General features: G+C 40.2%; 2 protein-coding genes across 2 annotated transcripts; both read left to right on the plus strand.

The window, feature by feature from the left end:
• The first annotated feature begins 1070 nt into the window (after window positions 1-1070).
• Window positions 1071-4834, plus strand: LOC135773148 (extracellular calcium-sensing receptor-like). Its single transcript, XM_065282638.1, has 6 exons — window positions 1071-1717; window positions 1888-2176; window positions 2279-3034; window positions 3137-3364; window positions 3681-3804; window positions 3921-4834. The coding sequence occupies exons 1-6, from the start codon at window positions 1509-1511 to the stop codon at window positions 4832-4834; spliced, it is 2520 nt and encodes an 839-aa protein (XP_065138710.1). The 5' UTR covers window positions 1071-1508.
• Window positions 4835-10371: 5537 nt separating this feature from the next.
• LOC135769351 (extracellular calcium-sensing receptor-like) lies at window positions 10372-14220 on the plus strand. The gene is made up of 6 exons (XM_065278683.2): window positions 10372-10580; window positions 10794-11082; window positions 11159-11914; window positions 12000-12227; window positions 13028-13151; window positions 13307-14220. Exons 1-6 carry the CDS (start codon window positions 10372-10374, stop codon window positions 14218-14220), a joined length of 2520 nt encoding a protein of 839 aa, XP_065134755.2.
• Window positions 14221-23537: the final 9317 nt, after the last annotated feature.

Here is a 23537-nt window from a genome sequence, read left to right on the forward strand (position 1 = left end):
CGCCAAATACGTTTACAAATTTAATATATCCTACTTATTTGTAAGTGTGAACTCTGTGTGAAATAATACATTTCGTGAAATAACGTCAAATAAACTACTCAAGTGCCTGCAGCTGTCTACAATCAGTAATCAACATATCCTCTAGTATCACCAGCTGTCTACAATGAGTAATCAACACATCTACCCAATCAGCATGAAGGCAAGCCCATATATAATCACAGTCAAACTCACCTAAGGATTCTCTACAGTCTTCAGAATCCCTCTACCACCCCGTCTCCTCTAACTCACCCTGTGGCACGCTGGTGTATTATGAGTTCACACTTACAAATAAGTCGTAAATCATTATGCACTTATCTGTTCGTAAGCATGGTTGATAAATGAGGCCCCTGAACTTTTGAAACAACGCAAATAAATAAAAACACATGTTGAGTCAAATATTATTTTGTGTACTCACAAAAAAATTCTCAAGAGTTAACACAAAAACAACGCTTTGCTCACATATCGCAAGTTACTCACTGAAGAAAACTCTTATTTTTTTGACTCTCTTCTCTCTTTACTCACTCGTTATCATCCAAAACAATTACAAGAACCCACACAGGAGGCGAGTTTTAGCCATTATACATCCAATCAGATAACAAATAGCATAATTGGTTACACACCCCTTGTGTTTTACAGATACATTTCTATCAAACATTACGTAAGATGAAGTAACAAACATTGTACATAATAATATCAAAATATTGAAATAAATTAAACTTATCTCCGAATTAGAGATGAATACAATATGTTTGAACAGATGATGAACAAACAGAAAAAAATATCATAATAAAAATAAATGTTTTACCAGTTGATCTGGACTATTTGCACTAATCATATTTTGCACAGACTTTACATTGTTCAAACTATTACACTGGAACTGTCTAACGTTGTTACTGAACTAAGCAAAGTAAACATATATTTCTATAAAAATATTATTGCACTCCCAATATTGTGCATAGAATAAATTGTTTAATAATACTATTGTAGACACATCAACTATATTTATTCCCACCATCATTACGTGGCTGCTGTTCATAATGTACATATAATCCTACATTGCATTCCTATTTATATTTTGTACATACTTAATACTGTATATATCAACTCCACTGTACATTCTGTAAATCATAGTTTTACTTGTTCTGCATTTATTTATATAAAACATCATTGACATTCCAACTTCATCACTAAATACAGATGTGTATGGTTTAGTCAAACTAAATATGTCACCTATATGTCATCAAAATCCACAATCGACAAAAAATTACATTTTACATACATTTACATTCTTAACGTTCGAATAAAATCGCTCTATTCCACTCTTACTTGATATTTCATGGCTTATGCTCTGCCCTATGAGGTCATTAGCTACGTCCTTGATCATTCATCCATATTAATATGTCTATAAAGGAACAAATACTCTGTCAGGTCAGTTGCATTTGGCAGCCACTGTTTAGCTCAATCTTAGAATGCTTCTTTATTCTTACACATTCCTGATTTTCTATCACCTCCATGGAAAAGCGGAAAACACTCTTTGCCAAATGCTGGGAGACCCAAAATATCCTCTGCTGTCCAAGGATGGGGACATTACTATTGGAGGAGTTTTTGCAATCAACAGAAAAGAAACATTGCCGTCATTTGAGTTTATACAAAAGCCTCAGCTTCTATCATGCTCCAGGTTTGTTACATTGAAAATTAAAACAGATACTAAAACAGACATGAAGCATATCTGTAAATTTTTATTTTAAATGTTTTCTTTTCTTTTTATAACAGCACACTAGCAAAACTAATTTGCAAATCTTATTTGTTTATTTAGCTATTTAGTTTACTGCTTTTATATTTTCACAGTGTGAATATAAGAGATTTCCGGCTGTCTCAGACCATGATCTTTACCATTGAGGAAATAAACAGAAGTGAAAATTTGCTCCCAAATGTTTCTATTGGCTACAAAATCTATGATACGTGTGGATCAAGAATGTCGTCTATGAGTGCAACTATGGCAGTGATGAATGGTCAGGAGTTTGCAGCAGGAGACAGATGCAATGGAAAGCCTCCTATACATGCTATTATAGGGGAGTCAGAGTCCTCTGCCACAGTGATTTTGTCCAGAACCACAGGACCTTTCAAAATTCCAGTGGTAAGAGACAATAACAGGAAAAGTTTGATGCATTTACCATAAAAATGTGGAAAAAAGTGAAATAAGTGAAAATTTCACTGCTTCTCTGTTTGTCTTTTTCAGATAAGTCCTTCAGCCACATGTGAGTGTCTCAGTAATAGAAAAGATTACCCTTCATTTTTCAGGACTATTGCTAGTGATTATCACCAGAGCAGAGCTCTTGCACTCTTGGTCAAGCATTTTGGCTGGACTTGGGTTGGAGCTGTGAACAGTGACACTGATTATGGGAACAATGGAATGGCCATATTTCTGAATACAGCACAGGAGGAAGGGATTTGTGTAGAGTACTCTGAGAAATTTTACAGAACAGAGCCTGAAAAATTACATAAAGTGGTAAACACAATGAAAAAAGCAACCGCGAAAGTGATTGTTGCATTTGTTTCATTTATTGAAATGGGATTACTAATTGAGCAACTTAGTATCCAAAACATTACAGGCCTCCAAATAATTGGTGTGGAGGCATGGATAACATCAAAGAATTACATCACCCCCAACACTTTTCATGTGATGAGAGGGTCACTGGGATTTGCAGTAAGAAAAACAAAAATTGAAGGGTTTTTAGATTATGTTATTAAAACATTTTGGGATACAGCTTTTCCATGCTCAGAGAGAGATGGAAATTCATCTCAAAATGCAGGAAGTTGCAGCAGATATCAGGATCTACTTTCACTGAAAAATTACAATGAAGATGTGCTTGAACAAAGATATTCAAGTAATGTCTATAAAGCAGTGTATGCTGTGGCTTATGCACTACACAGTCTGCTGAAGTGCAAAGAACAACAAGGTTGTGAGAAAAGCCTGAAAATAAAACCACAGCAGGTAAAAAATATATACAAAATAGAGAATGTGAGAGCAAGAAGGCAATTCTATTTCTGATTGCTAATGTGATAATCTGCCTCAGTGATACTGTCTCTCCACTAGGTGGTTGAGGCTCTGAAAAATGTAAACTTTGCAGTAAAAATGGGAGATCGTGTGTGGTTTGACAGCACTGGAGCTGCAGTAGCCCAGTATGAAGTTGTGAACTGGCAGGAGGACTCAGATGGATCATTTCAGTTTAAAGCAGTGGGTTACTATGATGCCTCATTGCCCCCTGACCAGCGCTTGGTTCTTAATACTAAAAACATAATCTGGGCTGGAGGAAGGTTGGAGGTAAATGACAATATCATGTTTGGAATACAGCACTAGTCTTGAGTACCTTATTGCTGTTATAAAACGGTTACCACCCAATAAAAATATTAAACCTATATAGGGGAAATTATTACCCTGTGCCGAGAAACCACCACTTTAAAATGATTTTTTGTTCCCAAAAAGCATAGAAAATAACTAAGATTTTGCTGCCATTTTTTATTTATGGGCTATACTTTAAAGATGTAATATACTGTTTTCAGTAATGCTGCCATTTATACTTTTCTTCAGAATCTCTATAAACAACTGAATGTAGGTATAATGTATGTATCTCATGTAGAAGCCAAGGTCTGTGTGCAGTGAGAGTTGTCCTACAGGCACTAGGAAGGCTGCACAGAAAGGAAGACCTGTCTGCTGTTATGACTGTATTACATGTGCAGATGGAGAAATCAGTAATGAGACAGGTAAACTTCAGACCAGATTAAAGACTCAGAAATTACTTATGTGATAATTCTATTGTTTAAAATTCAATTTCTTATTAAAGTTCATAATTAAAAAATACTTTTCTCTACTTTTCCAGATTCAAATAACTGCCAGCAGTGTCCAGGGGAATACTGGTCTAATACTGAGAACACTGAATGTGTGTTAAAGGCTGTAGAGTTTCTGTCATTCACAGAAGTTATGGGTATAGTGTTAGTCTTTTTCTCTCTGTTTGGAGTAGGAATAACTGTACTGGTGGCAATCCTGTTTTACAGTAAGAAGGACACTCCCATAGTAAAAGCCAACAACTCAGAGCTGAGCTTCTTGTTGCTCTTCTCATTGACTTTGTGTTTTCTCTGTTCACTTACTTTTATTGGTCGCCCCACTGAGTGGTCCTGTATGTTGCGTCACACAGCGTTTGGGATCACTTTTGTCCTCTGTATCTCCTGTGTTCTGGGGAAAACAATAGTGGTGTTAATGGCATTTAAAGCAACACTTCCAGGAAGTAATGTCATGAAATGGTTTGGGCCTGCACAACAGAGACTGAGTGTTTTTGCCTTTACACTTATACAAGTTCTTATCTGTGTGCTTTGGCTAACAATATCTCCTCCTTTTCCATATAAAAATATGAAACATTATAAGGAGAAGATCATTCTTGAATGCAGTCTGGGTTCTACTATAGGTTTCTGGGCTGTGTTGGGTTATATTGGCCTACTTGCTTTCTTGTGCTTCATTCTGGCTTTTCTTGCTCGGACGCTGCCTGATAACTTCAATGAAGCTAAATTCATCACATTCAGTATGCTCATATTCTGTGCTGTATGGATCACATTTATCCCAGCTTATGTCAGCTCTCCTGGAAAATTTACTGTAGCTGTTGAGATATTTGCTATTTTAGCATCAAGCTTTGGTTTACTATTCTGCATATTTGTACCTAAATGTTATATTATCTTATTTAAACCTGAACAAAATACAAAGCAACGTATGATGGGAAAAACACAAACTAAGTCTTTCTGAGAAATAAAAATATATTTAACAAAGTGTTTCTCTATTATTTTCTTAACTAATTAAAAAGTATTATTTTTTCAAATATATTTGATCATATTTTCAAAGAATAAGATAACACCAAATGTTTAGATTTATACTGAAAGTTAAGGGTGCTCCGATCAGCTCCTCTCTAATAAAAACAGCTTTTTAACCAGCCTTAAACCAGTAACCAAGCAGCCTATGCTTGGTTACTGCAAACAGATTAGAGCTTAACAACTACTACTTCTGTAACTTCTTTGGGCCAGACTAAAAAGCCAGGCCCATTGCAAATTCAAGAAATGCAGCTGACACCACCAGAAATGTATTTGTACAACAAGTGCATAATGCTACAGTATGAGATGAATTTAATTTTAGAGCAATAAAAATAGAAATGATGATGTAAGGAATCTGAAATGTCTTTGAAGGACCCAATTATGACAATTTTTACAAGATGTAGTATAAGTCTCAGGTGTGCCTACACTGTCAGAAATAAAGGTACAAAGCTGTACCTTTTTTGGTTTGGTACCTTTTAAAGAAATACAAAACAGAATACAATTTTGGGTAGATTACTGTACCTTAAAGGTAGGGTAACACATTTTGAAAAATGCTAACGGTAGCCGCCTAGCAATGAAATCCCGATCCCACCCTCAAGTCAAATCGCTCTCCAAAGTCACGCCTCTTTCCAAACACATGAACACGCACAGATCAGACGTTCACATCTCATGTCTCATTCACCAGTGAGAAAACTTTGCAGTAAAAAGTGAATAACACTTCCAAAATAACCAACATAAACAACTGGTTTACATCAGAATTAGTTTAAGCACACGTTCGGTTGTGTAGACGTAGTAACTATATCGTTATGCTAATCCGTAAACGAACACAAATTTCATAAGCAACACAACGTTTCATCAAAGTATAATATCTGAATCCATCTCAATACAAACATATCGCGTACCTACCTTACCAAAATAAACAGTGCAACGACCCTTTCAGACCCTCTGCCTCCTGCAGCTGTTTGCATCTCGTGGTAAAGCAGTAAAGTTACAGATGTTAATTTGGGTTTTTGCTCTTGCTGATCCAGGCAGTTTTTGCTGTTGTTGTTATAAAAGATGCATTTAGTTTTGTTGCTCCTGTGTAGGTTGTCAATTCAGCAGAAAAGTTTGGTGTTCTCGCTGTTTACAGACAGAGCGCACGTGAACGCGCCGATGACGTATGGTATCTGCGTGGACTCGCTGCGCGGTGGGAATTCAAATTACGCTTACGTATGAGGGACATAAAAGTAAAACGTCCGTTCGGACCGAAATCTATGATTTGTTGAACATTTTTTGGTCCTACGCCTTTCACAGATGACATCAATTTTTACAAATACATTTAAACAACTTAACACAGTGATTGCTATCAGGATGCGAGGAGACTTTTAACCAGCATAACTAAAAATGTTTCAGGATCAAATCTGTTACCCTACCTTTAAGGGCCAACTTTGTTGGAAAAAAGTCAAAATATGTACCCTAGCTGTCAGTGGGGCAGCACTCTTTCAAAAGGTAATTGTATGGACCTTTAGGTACAGATATGTAAACATTAAGTACCAATATGTACCTTTGAGATACTAATCTGGGCCCGGTTCCCCAAAACGTTCTTATCGCTAAGTAGTTCTTAACCTATTCCTTAACCTCTTTCTTAACTCTATGGCACGATTCCCAAAACGTTCGTACGATAAGTATATCTTCTGTAAGTCACACTTTCGTAAGGTTGGTCTGGACCATTCGTAAGCTCTCTCTTAGCGTTGTTTGAGCGCAAATGCTATCGTCGCAGTCTTTAGAAATCAGCGCAGCGCAGTGCAAGTCAAACTATGGTATGCTGACAATGATTTTATGTTATGGACATTTTTAAGACTTATAATAAAATATGTTTGCAATGGATACAGGACTATTTATGCAGTTGACTTTATTTGGTATCAGAACTAATGAATCAAAGACGGCGCCGGTGTTTGTTCCTCATTGAAGTCTGTTCCCTCTATGTTTATAGCGTTTTCATCACGTTACATTTATAATTTATTTAGAAAGATTAAAGATTTCAATTGGTTATACTAAAAAGCAATAATATCATTTATTCTATTATACAATTTATTAAATATTTCATATTTGACAGTTTTATGTCTTTTAACATTTAGCCTGTCTTTTTCTTTTCTTTTTTTCCCTACTGTTTGTTTTAAAACTGTTATGTTTCCAAACATAATAAATATATATTATACATATAATATGATTCATACTGTAAAAATAATTGACTTACAATCAAGAACAGTCAAGATACATTACATAAAAGCACACATATACATCTCAGTAGCCATTAAAACTTTCAATGTATAAAAATAATAAACGTATAATGTGATAAAAATGCTATAAAAACACTACACCACTAAAGGGAAACATAGGGGGAACAGACTTCCACACAACACCGGCCGCGTAACTGTTAAGTCCATGCCAATTTATTTATTCGTCAACCCTTAAACCTTTTGACATTTTGCCTGACGTGGCTAAATAAAAAAAATCGCCTTCCAAGACAACTCATTATGGAGCTGCTAGATCTTCTCAGACCATATTCTCTATCTAACTAGGTTGCTTTTTATTGAAAACATTAATGGTAAGCAATACCGCATTAAACAGAAATACTGCAATCAATTCTGATTGTTAAGTACCTTAACATTCGTATAAAAGTGTATTACTTTTTTTTTTTTTAAGTCAAAACCCATGTCAAGAAGCCGCACAAGTGGCACAACGGGATAAGGAGGGTGGATAAAGAGCAAGGGATACCCGGTTCGTCTACCCGTATTACTGACAATTTGATCATTTAATTAATAGTCTATATTTTACGGATAACTTAAACTATGTTAAAATAAATGTGACTGGAATAATTTGAGTAATGTTCCATTTGTATATAACGTGTTGTCTTTTTTAACGTCGTAATGCACCTTCGCGTGAAGTGGAAAATCGATCCCTGAGTGATCGATTGCAAATAATTCAGCACCTTCACTTGAGACAGCGCCATTGTACGTCGTTCTTAGAGGCAGCGTGTTAAGAAGCTTCTTAAGAGACACTTCGGGGAACACACTTAGGAACATCAACAACTTTGGTAAGATATATCTTTTTGAGTCTTCTTAGCACGCTAAGAGTGAACGTTATCAGGGAACCGGGCCATGTATTTTTGAGGTACTAATAAGTTCTCTTTGGTCCCAGTATGAGGTACTAAAATGAAATCCTTAGGTACTTTTTGAAAATGGTAAATGGACTGCATTTATATAGCGTTTTCATAGACCAATGGCCATCCAGGGCGCTTTACAATTTTGCCTCACATTCACCCATTCACTCACCGACGGCGGTGTCAGCCATGCAAGGCGCCTTCCAGCTCGTCGGAAGCAGCTGGGGTTAGGTATCTTGCTCAAGGACACCTCGACACTTGGTCAGGTGGAGCCGGGGATTGAACCACCAACCTTCAGAGTTGTAGACAACCTACATGAACCACTCAACCACTGCCACCCCATTGAAAGGGTACAGCCCCAATGACAGAAAATGTACAGTTTTGTACCTTTATTTCTGACAGTGTATTGTGTCTGTGAAGTTTCAGCCTAAAATACCCCACAGATTGTTAGGGTTACCCGTACAATGGCATGTTCAAATGGCTTGGGTGGGAACAAAAATATTATTTTTAACACTGTGCACATTAGCAGCATCTTGTGGTCAAAAGAGGGAAAATATGCCTTTGTGTCTCTGAGGACCCATTCATTAATTACATTAATTATTCTTAATTTCTTGTTGTTTGATGTAATAAATCAATTTGTGCTCTGAGAACCATTTTCATGTTTTTCTTGTGTTAGTGTTGATTTGGTACTTACACATTGTATTAATAAATAAGTTTATAATGAAAGAGTAACTAAATAGGACAAATTACATTTTTTACTATTTTTCTGAATCTGCTTTGATCAACACATGCAGCCTAATTTATGTAAACTTTTGCCTTAGTCCCAAGTCTGTGGGCTCATGTAGACATATATTTAGGAATATCAAAATTAAAACACTTTTTTTCTGGAATGGCAAAGAGTATGTTAACTGGGTAGTAAAATTGCTTGTGATGTTGAATTTTTATTTTGTGGATAACTAAAAAAGCACATCTTTGATGACATCAACATGTTTACAAAAGCGATCATGGGGCTTATTAGGAGACAAGTGGATGATACAGAAAAAAGCACAATGATGTTTCCAAACCAAAAGCCATGGGTAGACAAAAGCACCCACAATGCTCTGTCAGCCACATGCAGAGCAGTAAAGGAGGCAAAGTGGTGCTACAGGTAAAAATTTCACAGTTTCATCAGGGTGACTCTAGAATTGTGTGATTGACGGTAATAACAACAACCGAATGCACTATGCATTAATGCTGGAAGTGCATTCAACATTTTAAAGTAAGGGTTTTCCAGAGAGAGAGAACATCAGGAAGGAGGCTGATCAGATGAAATTTCAAAGGGGGTCTCAAAAAATGTGCTGACTAGCTAGCACCATTGTTCACTGATATATTCAACCTCTTACCGGAACTGTCTTCATTTAAACAGTTCATAGGTATTCCTATTCCCATGAAATCCAAGCCCTCCTGGCTTTAATGACTCTTGCCCTGTAGCACTGACCTTAGTTGTGATGAATTGCTTTAAAAGACTGGTCAGAGACTTCTTCACCTCCTCAATACCTGACACCCTGGATCCTTTACAGTATGCCTGTCGTCCAACCCACTCAACAGATGATGCCATCAACCATCTCAACACAGCCCTAGTACATCTGGACAAGATGAAGGGAAATTGACATGAATGGGGGAAATGCAATTTTCATTTTAATATTTTATACATTTATAAACTACTTTCCGGCCGGAAGAAAGTAGTTTGCCAATAATTTGACCACCTTTGCATTAGACACACCCTGCTGAAATGTATATGCACTCATTGGCATCCCCTGCAGCTGATGGCACCTAAAAACCGCCATGTTTTAAAATAAATCCATAGTGTAGTCTCATGTCACTTACATGGACCTTTAGTTTAAAGTTTGATGCATACAGCACACTTAACTTGAAACACTTCAGCAAATTCAAATTAGTCCTTAGATTGATTAAAATACATATGGATAAACTGCATGTTTAATGAAAGATCACATTACTTTTGATCTCATGAATATATAAACAACTTATTCAAAACAGTTAAATAATTAGTAGGATAAATATGAATTAGTTACTGATTAATTAGTAATTAAAATCACTTAAACGGATATAGCCTAATGAAAAGGAGTCGGAGCTCAGTTTACTACCACAGTTTAGTTTTAGAATAGCAAATTTTATCACATGACTCCAACTTGACCTATCTCATGCCCTGCCTGCCCTATGAAGTCATTGGTCACATTTGCAATGATTCATCCATATTAAGTATGTCTATAAATATGTAAACACTGTAGCAGAACAATAGCATTCGACAGCATCAGGTGAGCTCAATCTTTAAAATGTTTATTTTTCTGTACACACTCACGGTTTTCTATCACCCTTATGCCAAGGCGGAAAACAGTCTTTGCCAAATGATGGGGGATCCTAAGGATCCTCTGCTGATCAAGGATGGAGACATAACTATTGGAGGACTTTTTGCAATCCGCAGTGTAGAAACATTATCTTCTTTTGAATTTGTACGAAAACCTCAGCTTCAATCATGCTCTAGGTTTGTTACATTGAAAATTACCTGTGAAAAAAATTACAGCAGACAATGTTTTTACAAAATCTGTATGAAAATGTATTGCAGTAAACTACCATAAGCTCAAAAAATTTATAGTATTTAAACATTATGTGATATTAAATTGTATAAATAATGTTCTACCTTATCTACCGGTTTATTTATTTAATTTGTATTTAGACTACTATAATGTTTTTACAGCGTGAATCCTAGAGATTTCCGAATGGCTCAAACTATGACATTTGCAGTTGAGGAGATTAACAAAAGTGAAACATTGCTGCCAAATGTTTCTATCGGCTATAAAATATTTGACACCTGTGGATCAAGACTGTCATCTATGAGTGCAACTATGGCAGTGATGAATGGTCAGGAGTTTGCAGCAGGAGACAGATGCAATGGACAGCCTCCTATACATGCTATTATAGGGGAAACAGAGTCCTCTGCCACAGTGATTTTGTCCAGAACCACAGGACCTTTCAAAATTCCAGTGGTAAGGAATGATAACCAGATTTCACACAGAATCACCTGACTGATTTTTTTTTTACTATTTAATGTGCTTTTTTCAGGTAAGCCACTCAGCCACATGCGAGTGTCTCAGTAATAGGAGAGATTACCCTTCATTCTTCAGGACTATTGCTAGTGATTATCATCAGAGCAGAGCTCTTGCATACTTAGTCAAACACTTTGGCTGGACTTGGGTTGGAGCTGTGAACACTGACAATGATTATGGAAACAATGGAATGGCCACATTTCTGAATACAGCGCAGGAGGAGGGGATTTGTGTAGAGTACTCTGTGAAATTTTACAGAACAGAGCCTGAAAAACTCCTAAAAGTGGTAAACATCATAAAAGAAGGAACTTCAAAAGTAATCATTGCATTTCTTACCAGTTTAGAAATGGAAAATCTAATTGAGCAGCTAAGTATTCAAAACATCACAGGCCTCCAAATGATTGGGGTGGAAGGATGGATAACATCAAAGAGTTTGCTTACACCAAATATTTTTCATGTGCTGGGAGGGTCACTTGGCTTTGCAGTGCGAAAACTTGATATTGAAGGATTTTCAGACTATGTATTAAAAGCATTCTGGGAAACAGCTTTTCCATGCTCACCTGGGGATAGAAATTTTTCGCATTACAGAGTAAACTGCAGCAGATATCAGGATCTACTTGTGCTTAAAAATTACAATGAAGATGTGCCTGAGCAAAGATATTCAAGCAATGTGTACAAAGCAGTGTATGCTGTGGCTCATGCACTACACAGTTTGCTCGACTGCAAAAGCCAAAAAGGTTGTGAGAAAGGCCTGACAATACAGCCACAGCAGGTAAAACAAAATAAGGAACAAAAAGCTAATATTTCAAAATATGTAAAAATGCACCAAAAATAAAAACTATAAAAATGTTTTCTAGGTCGTTGAGGCTTTGAAAAAAGTTAATTTCCCAGTAAAGATGGGAGATCGTGTGTGGTTTGACAGCACTGGTGCTGCAGTAGCCCAGTATGAAGTTGTAAACTGGCAGCAGGACTCAGATGGATCAATCCAGTTTAAAGCAGTGGGTTACTATGATGGCTCACTGCCTCCTGACCAGCGCTTTGTACTGAACACTAAAAACATAATATGGGCTGGAGGACAGCTGGAGGTAAATGACAATGTTTGTGAGCTGTTTGTTCCTTGTAATTTAGTCAATTATAGACCTACTTGAAAGCATAAATAATGCTACTTCATAATCTGCAAAAGCAATCAGCAGAAACAGTGCAAACTGCAAATCTCTTTTAAGTAAAATAAGGGCGCACTCACCCTATCCAAACCCAACCCCCCCCCCCTAGCTGCTTGGAGAACTACGCACAAATGTGGTTTACTTGGGCTCAGGCCCAGAACACGCAATGTGATCGCAAATCGCGATTTAAAAGAAGAGACGTCAATTGTGAATAAAAAAGTGTTAGAAGAGTGCTTTACTTTTTTATTTTCTATAAAAACAATCGTATCCTAATGACGAAAGCGCGCCCAGGCTCGGATCAATAAAAGTACGGTGTGAGTCCATGTTTATGGGGGAGTAGGGAGGGGGACAAACGCACTGGGTCACGGTTTGGTTTAGATCAGTGGTTCTTAACGTTATTCCTGGAGGCCCACTGCCCTGCATGTTTTGTATGTCTCTTTTATCTGGCAGACTCAGTTCAGTTCATTGAGATCTCTTCTAATGAGCTGATGATTTGAATCAGGTGTGTTAAATAAGGGAGACATACAAAATGTGCAAGGCAGTGGGCCTCGAGGAATAACGTTAAGAACCACTGGTTTAGATTGTGTTAGTGCATCATAACTGTATCTTTTGAACCTACTGAGTAATGGTGCTCAGTTTTTGTAACTGGAAATTGTTTCCTTCCCAAAACATATCCACAATGCCTGGGAATACAATAGATCAGAGTATTTGTTTTTTTCTAGAAGCCAAGGTCTGTGTGCAGTGAGAGTTGTCCTCCAGGCACTAGGAAAGCTGCACAGAAAGGAAGACCTGTCTGCTGTTATGACTGTATTACATGTGCAGATGGAGAAATCAGTAATGAGACAGGTAAACTTCAGACCATCATAAAACTCCAAAGAAAACTGGCTAGCTGCATTTTTTGTGTTCTCCTCCTACTGTTTAAAATGCAGCTTCTTTTCAAAGGAGTTCATAAATCAAACATTTTACTCTTTATCTCTAACTATAGTGAAATTCCTTTCCAGATTCAAATAACTGCCAGCAGTGTCCAGGGGAATACTGGTCTAATACTGAGAACACTGAATGTGTGTTAAAGACTGTAGAGTTTCTGTCATTCACAGAAGTTATGGGTATAGTGTTAGTCTTTTTCTCTCTGTTTGGAGTAGGAATAACTTTACTGGTGGCCATCCTGTTTTACAGTAAGAAGGACACTCCCATAGTAAAAGCCAACAACTCAGAGCTGAGCTTCCTGTTGCTCTTCTCATTGATTCTGTGTTTTCTCTGTTCACTTACTTTCATTGGTCGCCCCACTGAGTGGTCCTGTATGTTGCGTCACACAGCGTTTGGAATCACTTTTGTACTCTGTATCTCCTGTGTTCTGGGGAAAACAATAGTGGTGTTGATGGCATTCAGGGCTACACTTCCAGGAAGTAATGTCATGAAATGGTTTGGGCCTGCACAACAGAGACTCAGTGTTTTTGCCTTTACACTTATACAAGTTCTTATCTGTGTGTTTTGGCTAACAATATCTCCTCCTTTCCCCTATAAAAATATGAAATATTATAAGGAAACAATTATTTTTGAATGCAGTCTGGGTTCTACTATAGGTTTCTTTGCTGTGTTGGGTTACGTTGGTCTCCTGGCTGTCTTGTGCTTCATTCTGGCTTTTCTGGCCCGGAGGCTTCCTGATAATTTCAATGAAGCTAAATTCATCACATTCAGTATGCTCATATTCTGTGCTGTATGGATCACATTTATCCCAGCTTACGTCAGTTCACCTGGAAAATTTACTGTAGCTGTGGAGATTTTTGCCATTTTAGCTTCAAGCTTTGGTTTACTATTCTGCATATTTGCACCTAAATGTTACATCATTCTGTATAAGCCTGAGCGAAATACAAAACAACATGTGATGGGCAAAACACAACATAAGTGCTACTGAGAAATAAACCATTAAGGATATATTAACATTGCAGTGTTTTTGTGACGTATTTTCAAAGGGTAAAAGGTTACTGATTTAAAAAAAAAAATGACAGTAACAAGTAGAAAGTACAGCTAAATTAATTTAATACAACTCATCAGTACCTAGGTACACTGTCAGAAGAATGGTCGGAAACAGTTTGTAGTTGAAAAAGGCTCTAATATGTAGCATTTAGGTACATATATACACACTTGGTACAAGTATGTACATTTAATGTACTAATAAACACTCTTTGATGCCAAAATGTACCTCTAAGGTACTATATGAACTCTTTAGGTGCAACAATGTACCACCCCAGAAATGTCTCAGTTACATATGTAACCCTCGTTCTCTAAGGGAAGGGGGCGGAGTCGTCACGTCAATGACCAACATATTAGGGACCAATCCACCCCGATTGTATGTAAAGAGCCAATGAATGTTAGCATGCAGTATTTGCATCTGCCAGCAGTGCCCCGTGGGTATAAAATAAGCACCAGGTGCACTGCATAATCAGCTTTTTTCGCAGAGAAGCAGAGCATAAGACACTCTGGTACAGGAAGCCGTGATATACTTAACCGAGACATTCCCTTTCAGTCAGTCACTTTGATGTCACATCAATGACTGTCATATTGGGAATCCTACCAAAGTGCCATGGATGCTGCCCCTTCCAGTGCCCTGAACAAGCCTTCCGCCCCCTATTTTTAACGTAGACGGAACAGCTTAGTGCAGAGGAGGTCGGCTACTGCTTGTTCCTTTAAAACACACTTAGAGTAACCTTAGATAACACTGGAAAACATACCCACCTGGCGGTAGCTGGAAATGCTGTGGAGCCACATCCCTTAGAGGTGTCTTAGGTGGCTAGTAATACATGGAATAACCACAAGGGGCTTTATTGCATATCAAGCACTCTGGGGTGGCTTTTTAATAAGACTACACAGATACAGAGACCACAGAGCACTAAGGATTTTGGCACTAATATAGCGCCAAAACGGTGCTGCAAGCTGACACTTAAGCCAACACTCTCACTGCTTCTACCAGTTTGAGGTGAGAACAGAGGAGGAAATTGCCTCGACACGATCACTATAGAGTCTAATTAACATGTTAGGTGTCGCCCAGCCTGTCATTCTACACATGTCTGTCAGCAAGGCACCGAAAGCCAATGTCCAAGAGGACGCTATACTTCTAGTAGAGTGCGCCCTATGCTTAACCCCCAGGGGTCCAAAAACGCGGGGACGCATTTTGACGTGTTTTCTCCTATCAACTTAAAATACTCCATCATTAATAATCAAACACTTACATGTTTGACATCATTTGAAACTCTGAAGGGTCCCTTTAATTAGTGTACATTCACAATAACAAGAGATCTTTGTGTTTTTGTCAAATAAAGAAAATAAACAGGGTGCGCATTCAGACATTTCTGTCTCCGCCAGCTGTCTCTCAAATCACGTTACAAAAATCAGTTGAAACTCAGCAAATACTCGTCACACAAACATGATACACATATCAAAGGAAAGCCTGAAATGTCAACTTGTAAACAAGCTAATTAGAATAAAAAAAATATTTCCTGTATATATAATCTGCATTAAAGTAAAGAGAGTTCAGTTTTTCCTGGCTGAGCTCATTATCTCTAATGCGGTCACGCCCACAGGCTGTTGACTTGGTAATGAAGAGATGAGCAGTTCCAACAATAATAAACAAAGCGTAAAGTTTTATCAGATTTAAAGACTTTACCGCATGTTTGGAATACAAACTTTATACACGCACGTGAGGAATATCTCAAATTATGTCTGGACATTGAGGAAGAGAAGCGTTTATCTTTAACGTTACCTAAGAAGAAGAACAATGGAAGACGCAATGGAGGAGGATATATTCCTGAAGAAACGCTTAGGTTACTTACGTAACCCCGGTTCCCTGAAATAACGGGAACGAAGCATTGCGTCAGTTAGCTGACGCTATGGGGGGAAACTCCTGTTTACTCCGTGACTGAAGCCTATTGGTTAACGTCTGTACAAAGTACAGACCAATGACGTTTGAACCCGCGCGCGGGAAGCGCAGGTCCTTATATAAGCGCGGTTCAATCGTCAGGAGCTCATTATTATTCGACTGAAGCGCGTAGCCGAATAACACTCGCTGCGTAGACGTTTGTAGCACGGCAAGAGACGCAATGCTTCGTTCCCGTTATTTCAGGGAACCGGGGTTACGTAAGTAACCTAAGCGTTCCCTTTCAATACGGTTCACTTCGCATTGCGTCAGTTAGCTGACGCTATGGGGGAACGTAATCCCATCACGCCGTGCATACACAACGTACTGAAGTGCCTTACCGGAGAGACACTGCGTGTGGCCCTATACCCGGCATATTCACAGCTTTAAAGCAAATGTGTAAGCACCATATAAATTGTTGACGCGCACACGGTGGGGTTTTAAACGCACCGGGGGCACATAACATAGCACAAGACGGCGAGGTACCGAGCGTGCCGCGGCTGTGCGAGATAAGTAAATTCAGAGTCACGTTGGTGAGCTCGCTGAGCGCACCGTGGTGTACACATATAACGCATGAGCGTGCATGATTGAGCCAAGAGAACCTGCGCTCGTAGGGCAGGGACGTCTAAGCTGTACAATCTGACAACGTAGACGGCGAAGACCAGCCGGCCGCGTAGCAGATATCAAATATAGATATAGATACCCCTGTAGACCAAGTTCATGAAGAAGCCAAACTCGCACAGAGTGGGCTCTATATAGGACATAGAGGGGCGTGAGCCAGTGCGATGGTTTCAACGATCCATCTAAATAACCACTGTTAGCAACAGCCATACGTAGTGAGTGATCTGCGAAGCTCACGAACGGCCGATCTGACTATAATATGCGGCAGAACGGTTCGTAGCGTGGGATATACAGATACCACAATAGTGTGAACCCAGGTGCACCCTCAAGCGCATCGGGATGCATATAGGTAGTATTATAGTGCACAGATCGGTGAGCTTTCCAAGCGCGCCGTAAATGTGTATTGACTATAAATTGCACGGGCACAGGTGAACACTTGAATACATCGTGAATGCATATAGATGAATCAGAGTGTTATAATGCACAGGCCGGCAAGATTCTCGAGCGCGCCGTAATGTGTTCTGATAATAAATTGTGCGCACACGGGTGAACTCTTCAGTGCACCGTGAATGCGTATAGATAAATCAGTGCACAGAACGCGCCGTGAATGTGTATAGATATGATTGATGAACGTAACGGTGGGCACCCAACGCACCGTGAACGTACACAGATGAACAACAATGTATGTGTCACAAAGCATAACACAGCTGTGTATACAGGTGAGCTTTTCCAAGCGCATCTTATTGTATACCAAAATGTTATAGCGTGTACATGTGAGCTTCTCTAAGCGCACGGTGGACGCATATAATTAAAAACCATATCGTGCATACAGGTGAGCTAATGGGCGCACCTTTAATGCAACAAACCTCAGTAGTGCGAAGCAGGGATGTCGAAGCTGTAAACTGACAACGTGGACGGCGGGGGACCAGCCGGCCGTGTCACAATTGTCAAATGAGAAACCTCTAAGACCATGCCCATGCTCTAAGACAAGTGAGCATAATTGTCACGGGAGGTGATAACGTCAACGATCCATAATTAACCTGTATTGACAGGTGCTCTAGTGAGTGATCTGTGACGCAGATGAACAGCTGATCGTCTGATAATCGTCAGGGACCTTTGCTTAGTCAAACTGAAGTGGACTTATGAACAGAATGCCACGATATTCAGCTTTCTGAGGCTCGTTAGAGGGGTACGTGTGCCCGTCTTAAACGAGATGCCGCGCGCGTCTGACTGTGCGCGTGCTTTGAGCTTTGAAACTTATTGTGGCGGGTAGCAAGCTCACTTGAGGTTGATATTACCCTTAATATCTCCGAATATTGGAGCGGAGGTGTGAGCGTCTTCGGATCCGCTAATATAAATCAGCTATATGGCCGAAAAACGTCATAAACCACTTGGCTGTAAGCCTTTGAGTGGCCGTCCGGAGAAGGCGCGATTCAAACGCTTGGAGCCATGCAAAAGTCTGAGGCTGTCCTTTCTCTAGGAAGAGAGAGATGGTGCTCGTTTGCGCCATCAGCATCGTAGCGGAGAAACTGAGGTGGGCTGCGAGCGAATTTGGCAGAAAGGTGTTAGAGACACCGTACAGTCGTGGGGTGTCAATACACAGTATATGGCCAAACCGGGGTTTTTCTGCAAGCGTCGATAGAATTATGGACAGCGGGCCGTGTGTGCGTATTACTGATTGCTTGTCAGTAAGGCGATAAAGTGTTTAGAGACACCGTACAACCGTGGGTGTCAATACACAGTATAGTAAGCACGGAAATTACTCTTTTTAGAGGAATTAAATACCGTTCGCCACTATAGTGAGGTCGCATAGCCGACAGTATTACACAGTATGTTTGGATAAACAGCACACAGAAAACATTTCAGGGCAGTCCAGCCGAGGCGCGACATAACCCCTTTTCTCCCAGACAGTTTCGTTCTCTGTTGATGCAGCTGTGCTGCGGAGACCAGAGCTCAGCCGTTCAGGTGCACAAGCCTCAGTAGTGACAGTGACCGAACGGCTCACGGAGCAGGGTAGTATGTCTAGGTGGTTTAATGTCAGACTGAACCCATCGCAGAGAGGAAGTCTGCCGTGAGGCCCGCGGTTTTGCCGTTTATTAAAAGGGCAGAAAAACCGGGTATATAAGAATGTACCAATATTCAGCGCACTGATATAGGACGGGACTGAATAAAGGATGTATTCGGGCCTCAGTATATTATAAACAAATTCGTTCTGCCTCTGATTCCGTCTAAACCAGAGAGAAATTACCAGGCAGACGAAGAGTGAGCTATCTGAAGTGAGATAGACTCAGGCCAGTAAAGCTCTATAATAAGTGTTTTAGCGCTCCAATAAAGGCGTGTCCGCCTTATCGAGCAGACGAATGAGATCGTGCCGCTCCAGGAGGGGAGGGGCATGAAGCTCTCTTATAATGAGTGTTCTTGGTGCTCCAATAGTGGCGAATCCGCCCTATCGAGCAGACGAATGAGATCGCGCCTCTCCAGGAGGGGAGGGGCATGAAGCTCTGTAATCGTTGAACACTGGACAGCTGCATTTAGAGGCAGCGAGCCGTAATACCGCGTGCTAGCTAAGCCGTTAAGAGACCTCACCAGTGTGGGGAAAGGAGCGAGGGACTCCGCGAGCGTGGAGCACGAGTGGCTGTGCTATGACAGAGACAGGGGCAGACTGCCCGTGTTTGCTTGTCGTATGCATCTATCCAGGTCTACGGTTCCCCGCTTGTTCATCTCAACAAGAGAGGAACGGCAGAGGGGAGCAGCAACACAGACAGAACAGCCATGCGTCGTGACGGTATCACCCGATGCACTCGGGGGATTAATATATGTGCCAGAGATCTCGCCACTGAATGTGAGAGGAGCGAAGGGACTCTGTAAGCATGAACGGTTGCGGTGTGACAGAACACAGGGGGGGTTAGTCCGTGTGTGCTTGTCTATGCATCCATCTAGTCTCATGGCTCGCCGTGTGTTCATCCCGGCAAGAGAGGAACAGCAGGGGGAGCACGAAACATGGATAAGACAACCAAAGCATAAGCGCGGTCCCGGCGTGGGAGGTGCCAGACCGGTAACGCGCTCGGAGGAAATTCATAGCAGAGAGGCTCACCGAGCCGCTGTGCTGGACGCTATTACAACAGCGCCTGCTCTTTTAGCTTATAGCTTTATATTAAAAATATTGATCTTACCGGGCGGCCGCAGGGGAGACCTCGTCAGGCATGTGTCCGCTGCACAGGGCTCGTACCACGGCAAGCGAAGGCTATCTTCGGTTCTCGGCCGGAAAGCGGCAGGGGAAGACGCTAGACCTGGACTCTGCTATCTTCGGTTCTCAGCCGGAAAACGGCAGGGGAAGACGCTAGGCCTGGACTCCGCTGCAGGGCTTTTGTCAACGGCGAGGTAAGGCTTCTTCTTTTTCTTCGGAGCAGCGAGAGGTTCACGCTGAAGGAGAAAATAATGAGCTCCTGACGATTGAACCGCGCTTATATAAGGACGTGCGCTTCCCGCGCGCGGGTTCAAACGTCATTGGTCTGTACTTTGTACAGACGTTAACCAATAGGCTTCAGTCACGGAGAAAACAGGAGTTTCCCCCCCATAGCGTCAGCTAACTGACGCAATGCGAAGTGAACCGTATTGAAAGGGAACTGTAAGTCATTTGTCTTCATTTATATTTGCTATCATGTAATATGTTATGGCTTGTGCAGTTCAGCCTACATAAGCAACCTCAGCAGACTGCAGACTTCGGATTGAAAAACTTTCATTGTTAGATGCTGTACAGTGTTAGACACAGTTATTCACTTTCGTATCCTTCATGGCAACTTTGAGTAATGCTGCACTGGGGGATCTGCTGTAATATGATATTGTTTACATGCAACGCATTCCATACATTGCGCTTTACACGCGACACCATTTTATTATGAGCTCGGCGTTGTTAACACGGAGACCCGAGCTCGCGCATATGGACGCCATATGCGATGTGTTTTTAAAGTTCATATTCGCTTAAAGAAACGTGTTTAAAACAGAAGCTAGACAATAAGGGGATGGGCATCTGAAAACAGTCATCTGAAAACAGCTTTTTATATAACTAATCATTGCAGATGTTTATCTGAGATACTAATTTAGTTTATGTACATAGTTTATCTGAATGTAGTGCTATCATTTACCCATCAGTTATGTATGTAAGGGTATTTCTGTGGACAATTTATGCTAACAGCTGTTCATAACTCTATTACAGGTCTGCATCCCTCTCATCAGTACAAAACTATGAAGTGGAAAAACATATTCACACCTTTTGGACATAAAGTTATATGGTAACATGAGCCACATGAAGTTTACAGCTCTGTTGTTTATCAGTTTCTTATACAAGTTAAGTTTTTGAATTGGGTTCGTTTCCAAATAAACTGAAAATGTCCTACTGACCTTCATTTCTATTTTGATTATATTGTTAACTTCTTAATAAACCTCAAACAAACATGTATACATTTGTCCTCACATTCTTTACTGTAGTTCCCTCCTGCCTCATTATGCGCAGCTCATTATGCGAGCCTTTGTTTGCTAGCTGTCAATCAATCCTTCTCGCATACGGCCCCTCTAAACAAAAAGTGTCTTACAATTTCTAAATCAATATATTGGTTTATGTGAATGAGTAGGCAGGATCATTTTCACATCATTTTAAAGAAAAAACTCTATACTACTAGATTATGTTTAAGAAAGTCTTGTGAAAACATGTTTAGTATGCGTTTTGTGGACTTATATCAGTGACTTAAAATTTTTGCTTTTTTAAAAACCATGCATAAACCTTTTTCTCTCAAAAATACAAACATGTACATACATGTAGCTCATATAATATTTTAGCCCAGTTTGTGCTGAACACAGTGGTATGAGACACTTGCCATTATTATGTTTTAAAGCAACTGAAAAAAGACCAAATGTTAGAGCATGTCAGAACCTCTGACAGTGTCCCAAAATGGTCGGACCCCAGAGGGTTAAAGGAGCATTTCACCCGTAGAAACATAAATCTTTATTGAAAGTGGGTCATATTTGTAGTCGAAATGTAACATAAATTTAGAATTGTGTGCCTTTTTGACCGAGAAAGACAGAACGTGACTTTAGAGCACATTTGTATGAAAAACTACAACTTCCACAATCTGATGCAGAAATGTTAAAAAGAAGGCACACTGCGAGAGTACAGGCACTATCAGTCCGGGCTTCTCTACGCAGCAGAGGCCGATGGTTGCGGCGTCCTTCCCGGGTTCCTCTACTCAGCCGAAGCCCAGGCTCCGGCCTACTCCTCGGGCTTCTGTTCCTCTATCTGCCTGAGCTCTTTGCTGTATTGTGGCTCATAAAGGTGCAATGACCAGCGGATCAGAGCATCACGCTTGCGAAATCACCCTCTTCTTTATCATATTGATTAACTTCCGCTGTTATTGTAACACAAAGTCTGGCTCGCTCCACAACGTCTGTTTAGCTTACCTTAGCATAAAGATGGTGGCTGTGTTCGTCTGTGTTCGTATATTTTCGTAAGTCCCACCCACTGATCTGTAATAGGTCTTAGCTTGAGTGGGTCCCACCCATAGCCCCCACCTTGGAAAAATGTGGAATGAGTGTCTGTAGTCTTTCACACTCAACAGATATACAGGATTTCCTTCTTTCAATGACGCGAAATGACGATTTTTACATCTTTGAAAGAAGGAAGTGCCTCACTGAAATTAGTATTTCTCCCCTCTCAGGGGAAACTGAGGAAAAGATGCACGACCATTTAAAAACATGACTAGGGTTCTAACGATACAATGCTTAATGCAAATGGGTGAAGTTTCCGTTTAAGCAGACACAGCACCCCCTGCATTTCATAGGCGAGGGTGATAGTATACACTATCTAGTGTGAAATCCTCTGCTTAGATACTGCTTTTACCTTCTGCTGTCCTCCAAAATAGACAAAGAGCTGGTCTGGGGTCCCTAAACTTTGAGTTCGATCAACGTATATTTGCAAAGCATGAATGGGACACAGCAAAGCTAAGGCTGGGTCTGCCTCCTCCAGGGGAAACGCTTGCAGGCTTACCACCTGATCTCTAAAAGGAGTAGTGGGAACCTTATGCATGTAGCTGGACTGGGGGCTCAGTGTTATACTGGAGTCAGCAGGCCCAAAATGTAGGCACAAATTGTAATCCTGAAAATGCATGTAGGTCTCCCACCTTCTTTACAAAGGTTGGCTCAAAGGGGGCACCCTGGAGACAGTTCAGCACCATAGATAAGTCCCAAGAGTAGGGATGTCCCGATTTCCGATCACGTGGTTTCAGACTCGATCGGAATTGGACGTTACCTCCCGATCAGGACTCAGATACATGGGTTTAAATTGAGCCAGGGCCGTCCGTGGCTAAGCCCCGGCCAAATGACGTTTTTGTCCCCATGTTTTCAGTTAATCTACATCGGTACGCAGCTCTGTGTCTCACTCAGAACTTCAAGAATGCACATTTGCACAGGATCATGACATTACACATTGCAGAGATGAGAGATAGAGAGAGAGGTAAGAATGGTGCCTACATCAAAAAAACGTAATAGAAGTCTAGAAACAAAGCCATGTCACTTAAATTATTACAATATGTTAACTAGATAACTGGATACAACTTTATTGTATAGTTTAATAAAATAATGTATTTTGATTATACAAATCAACTACGATCTAACTATAGTGATTGTTTTACTAACTGCTGACCAGC

Source organism: Paramisgurnus dabryanus, chromosome 9 (assembly GCF_030506205.2).
Source record: "Paramisgurnus dabryanus chromosome 9, PD_genome_1.1, whole genome shotgun sequence".
Classification (NCBI taxonomy): Eukaryota; Metazoa; Chordata; class Actinopteri; order Cypriniformes; family Cobitidae; genus Paramisgurnus; species Paramisgurnus dabryanus.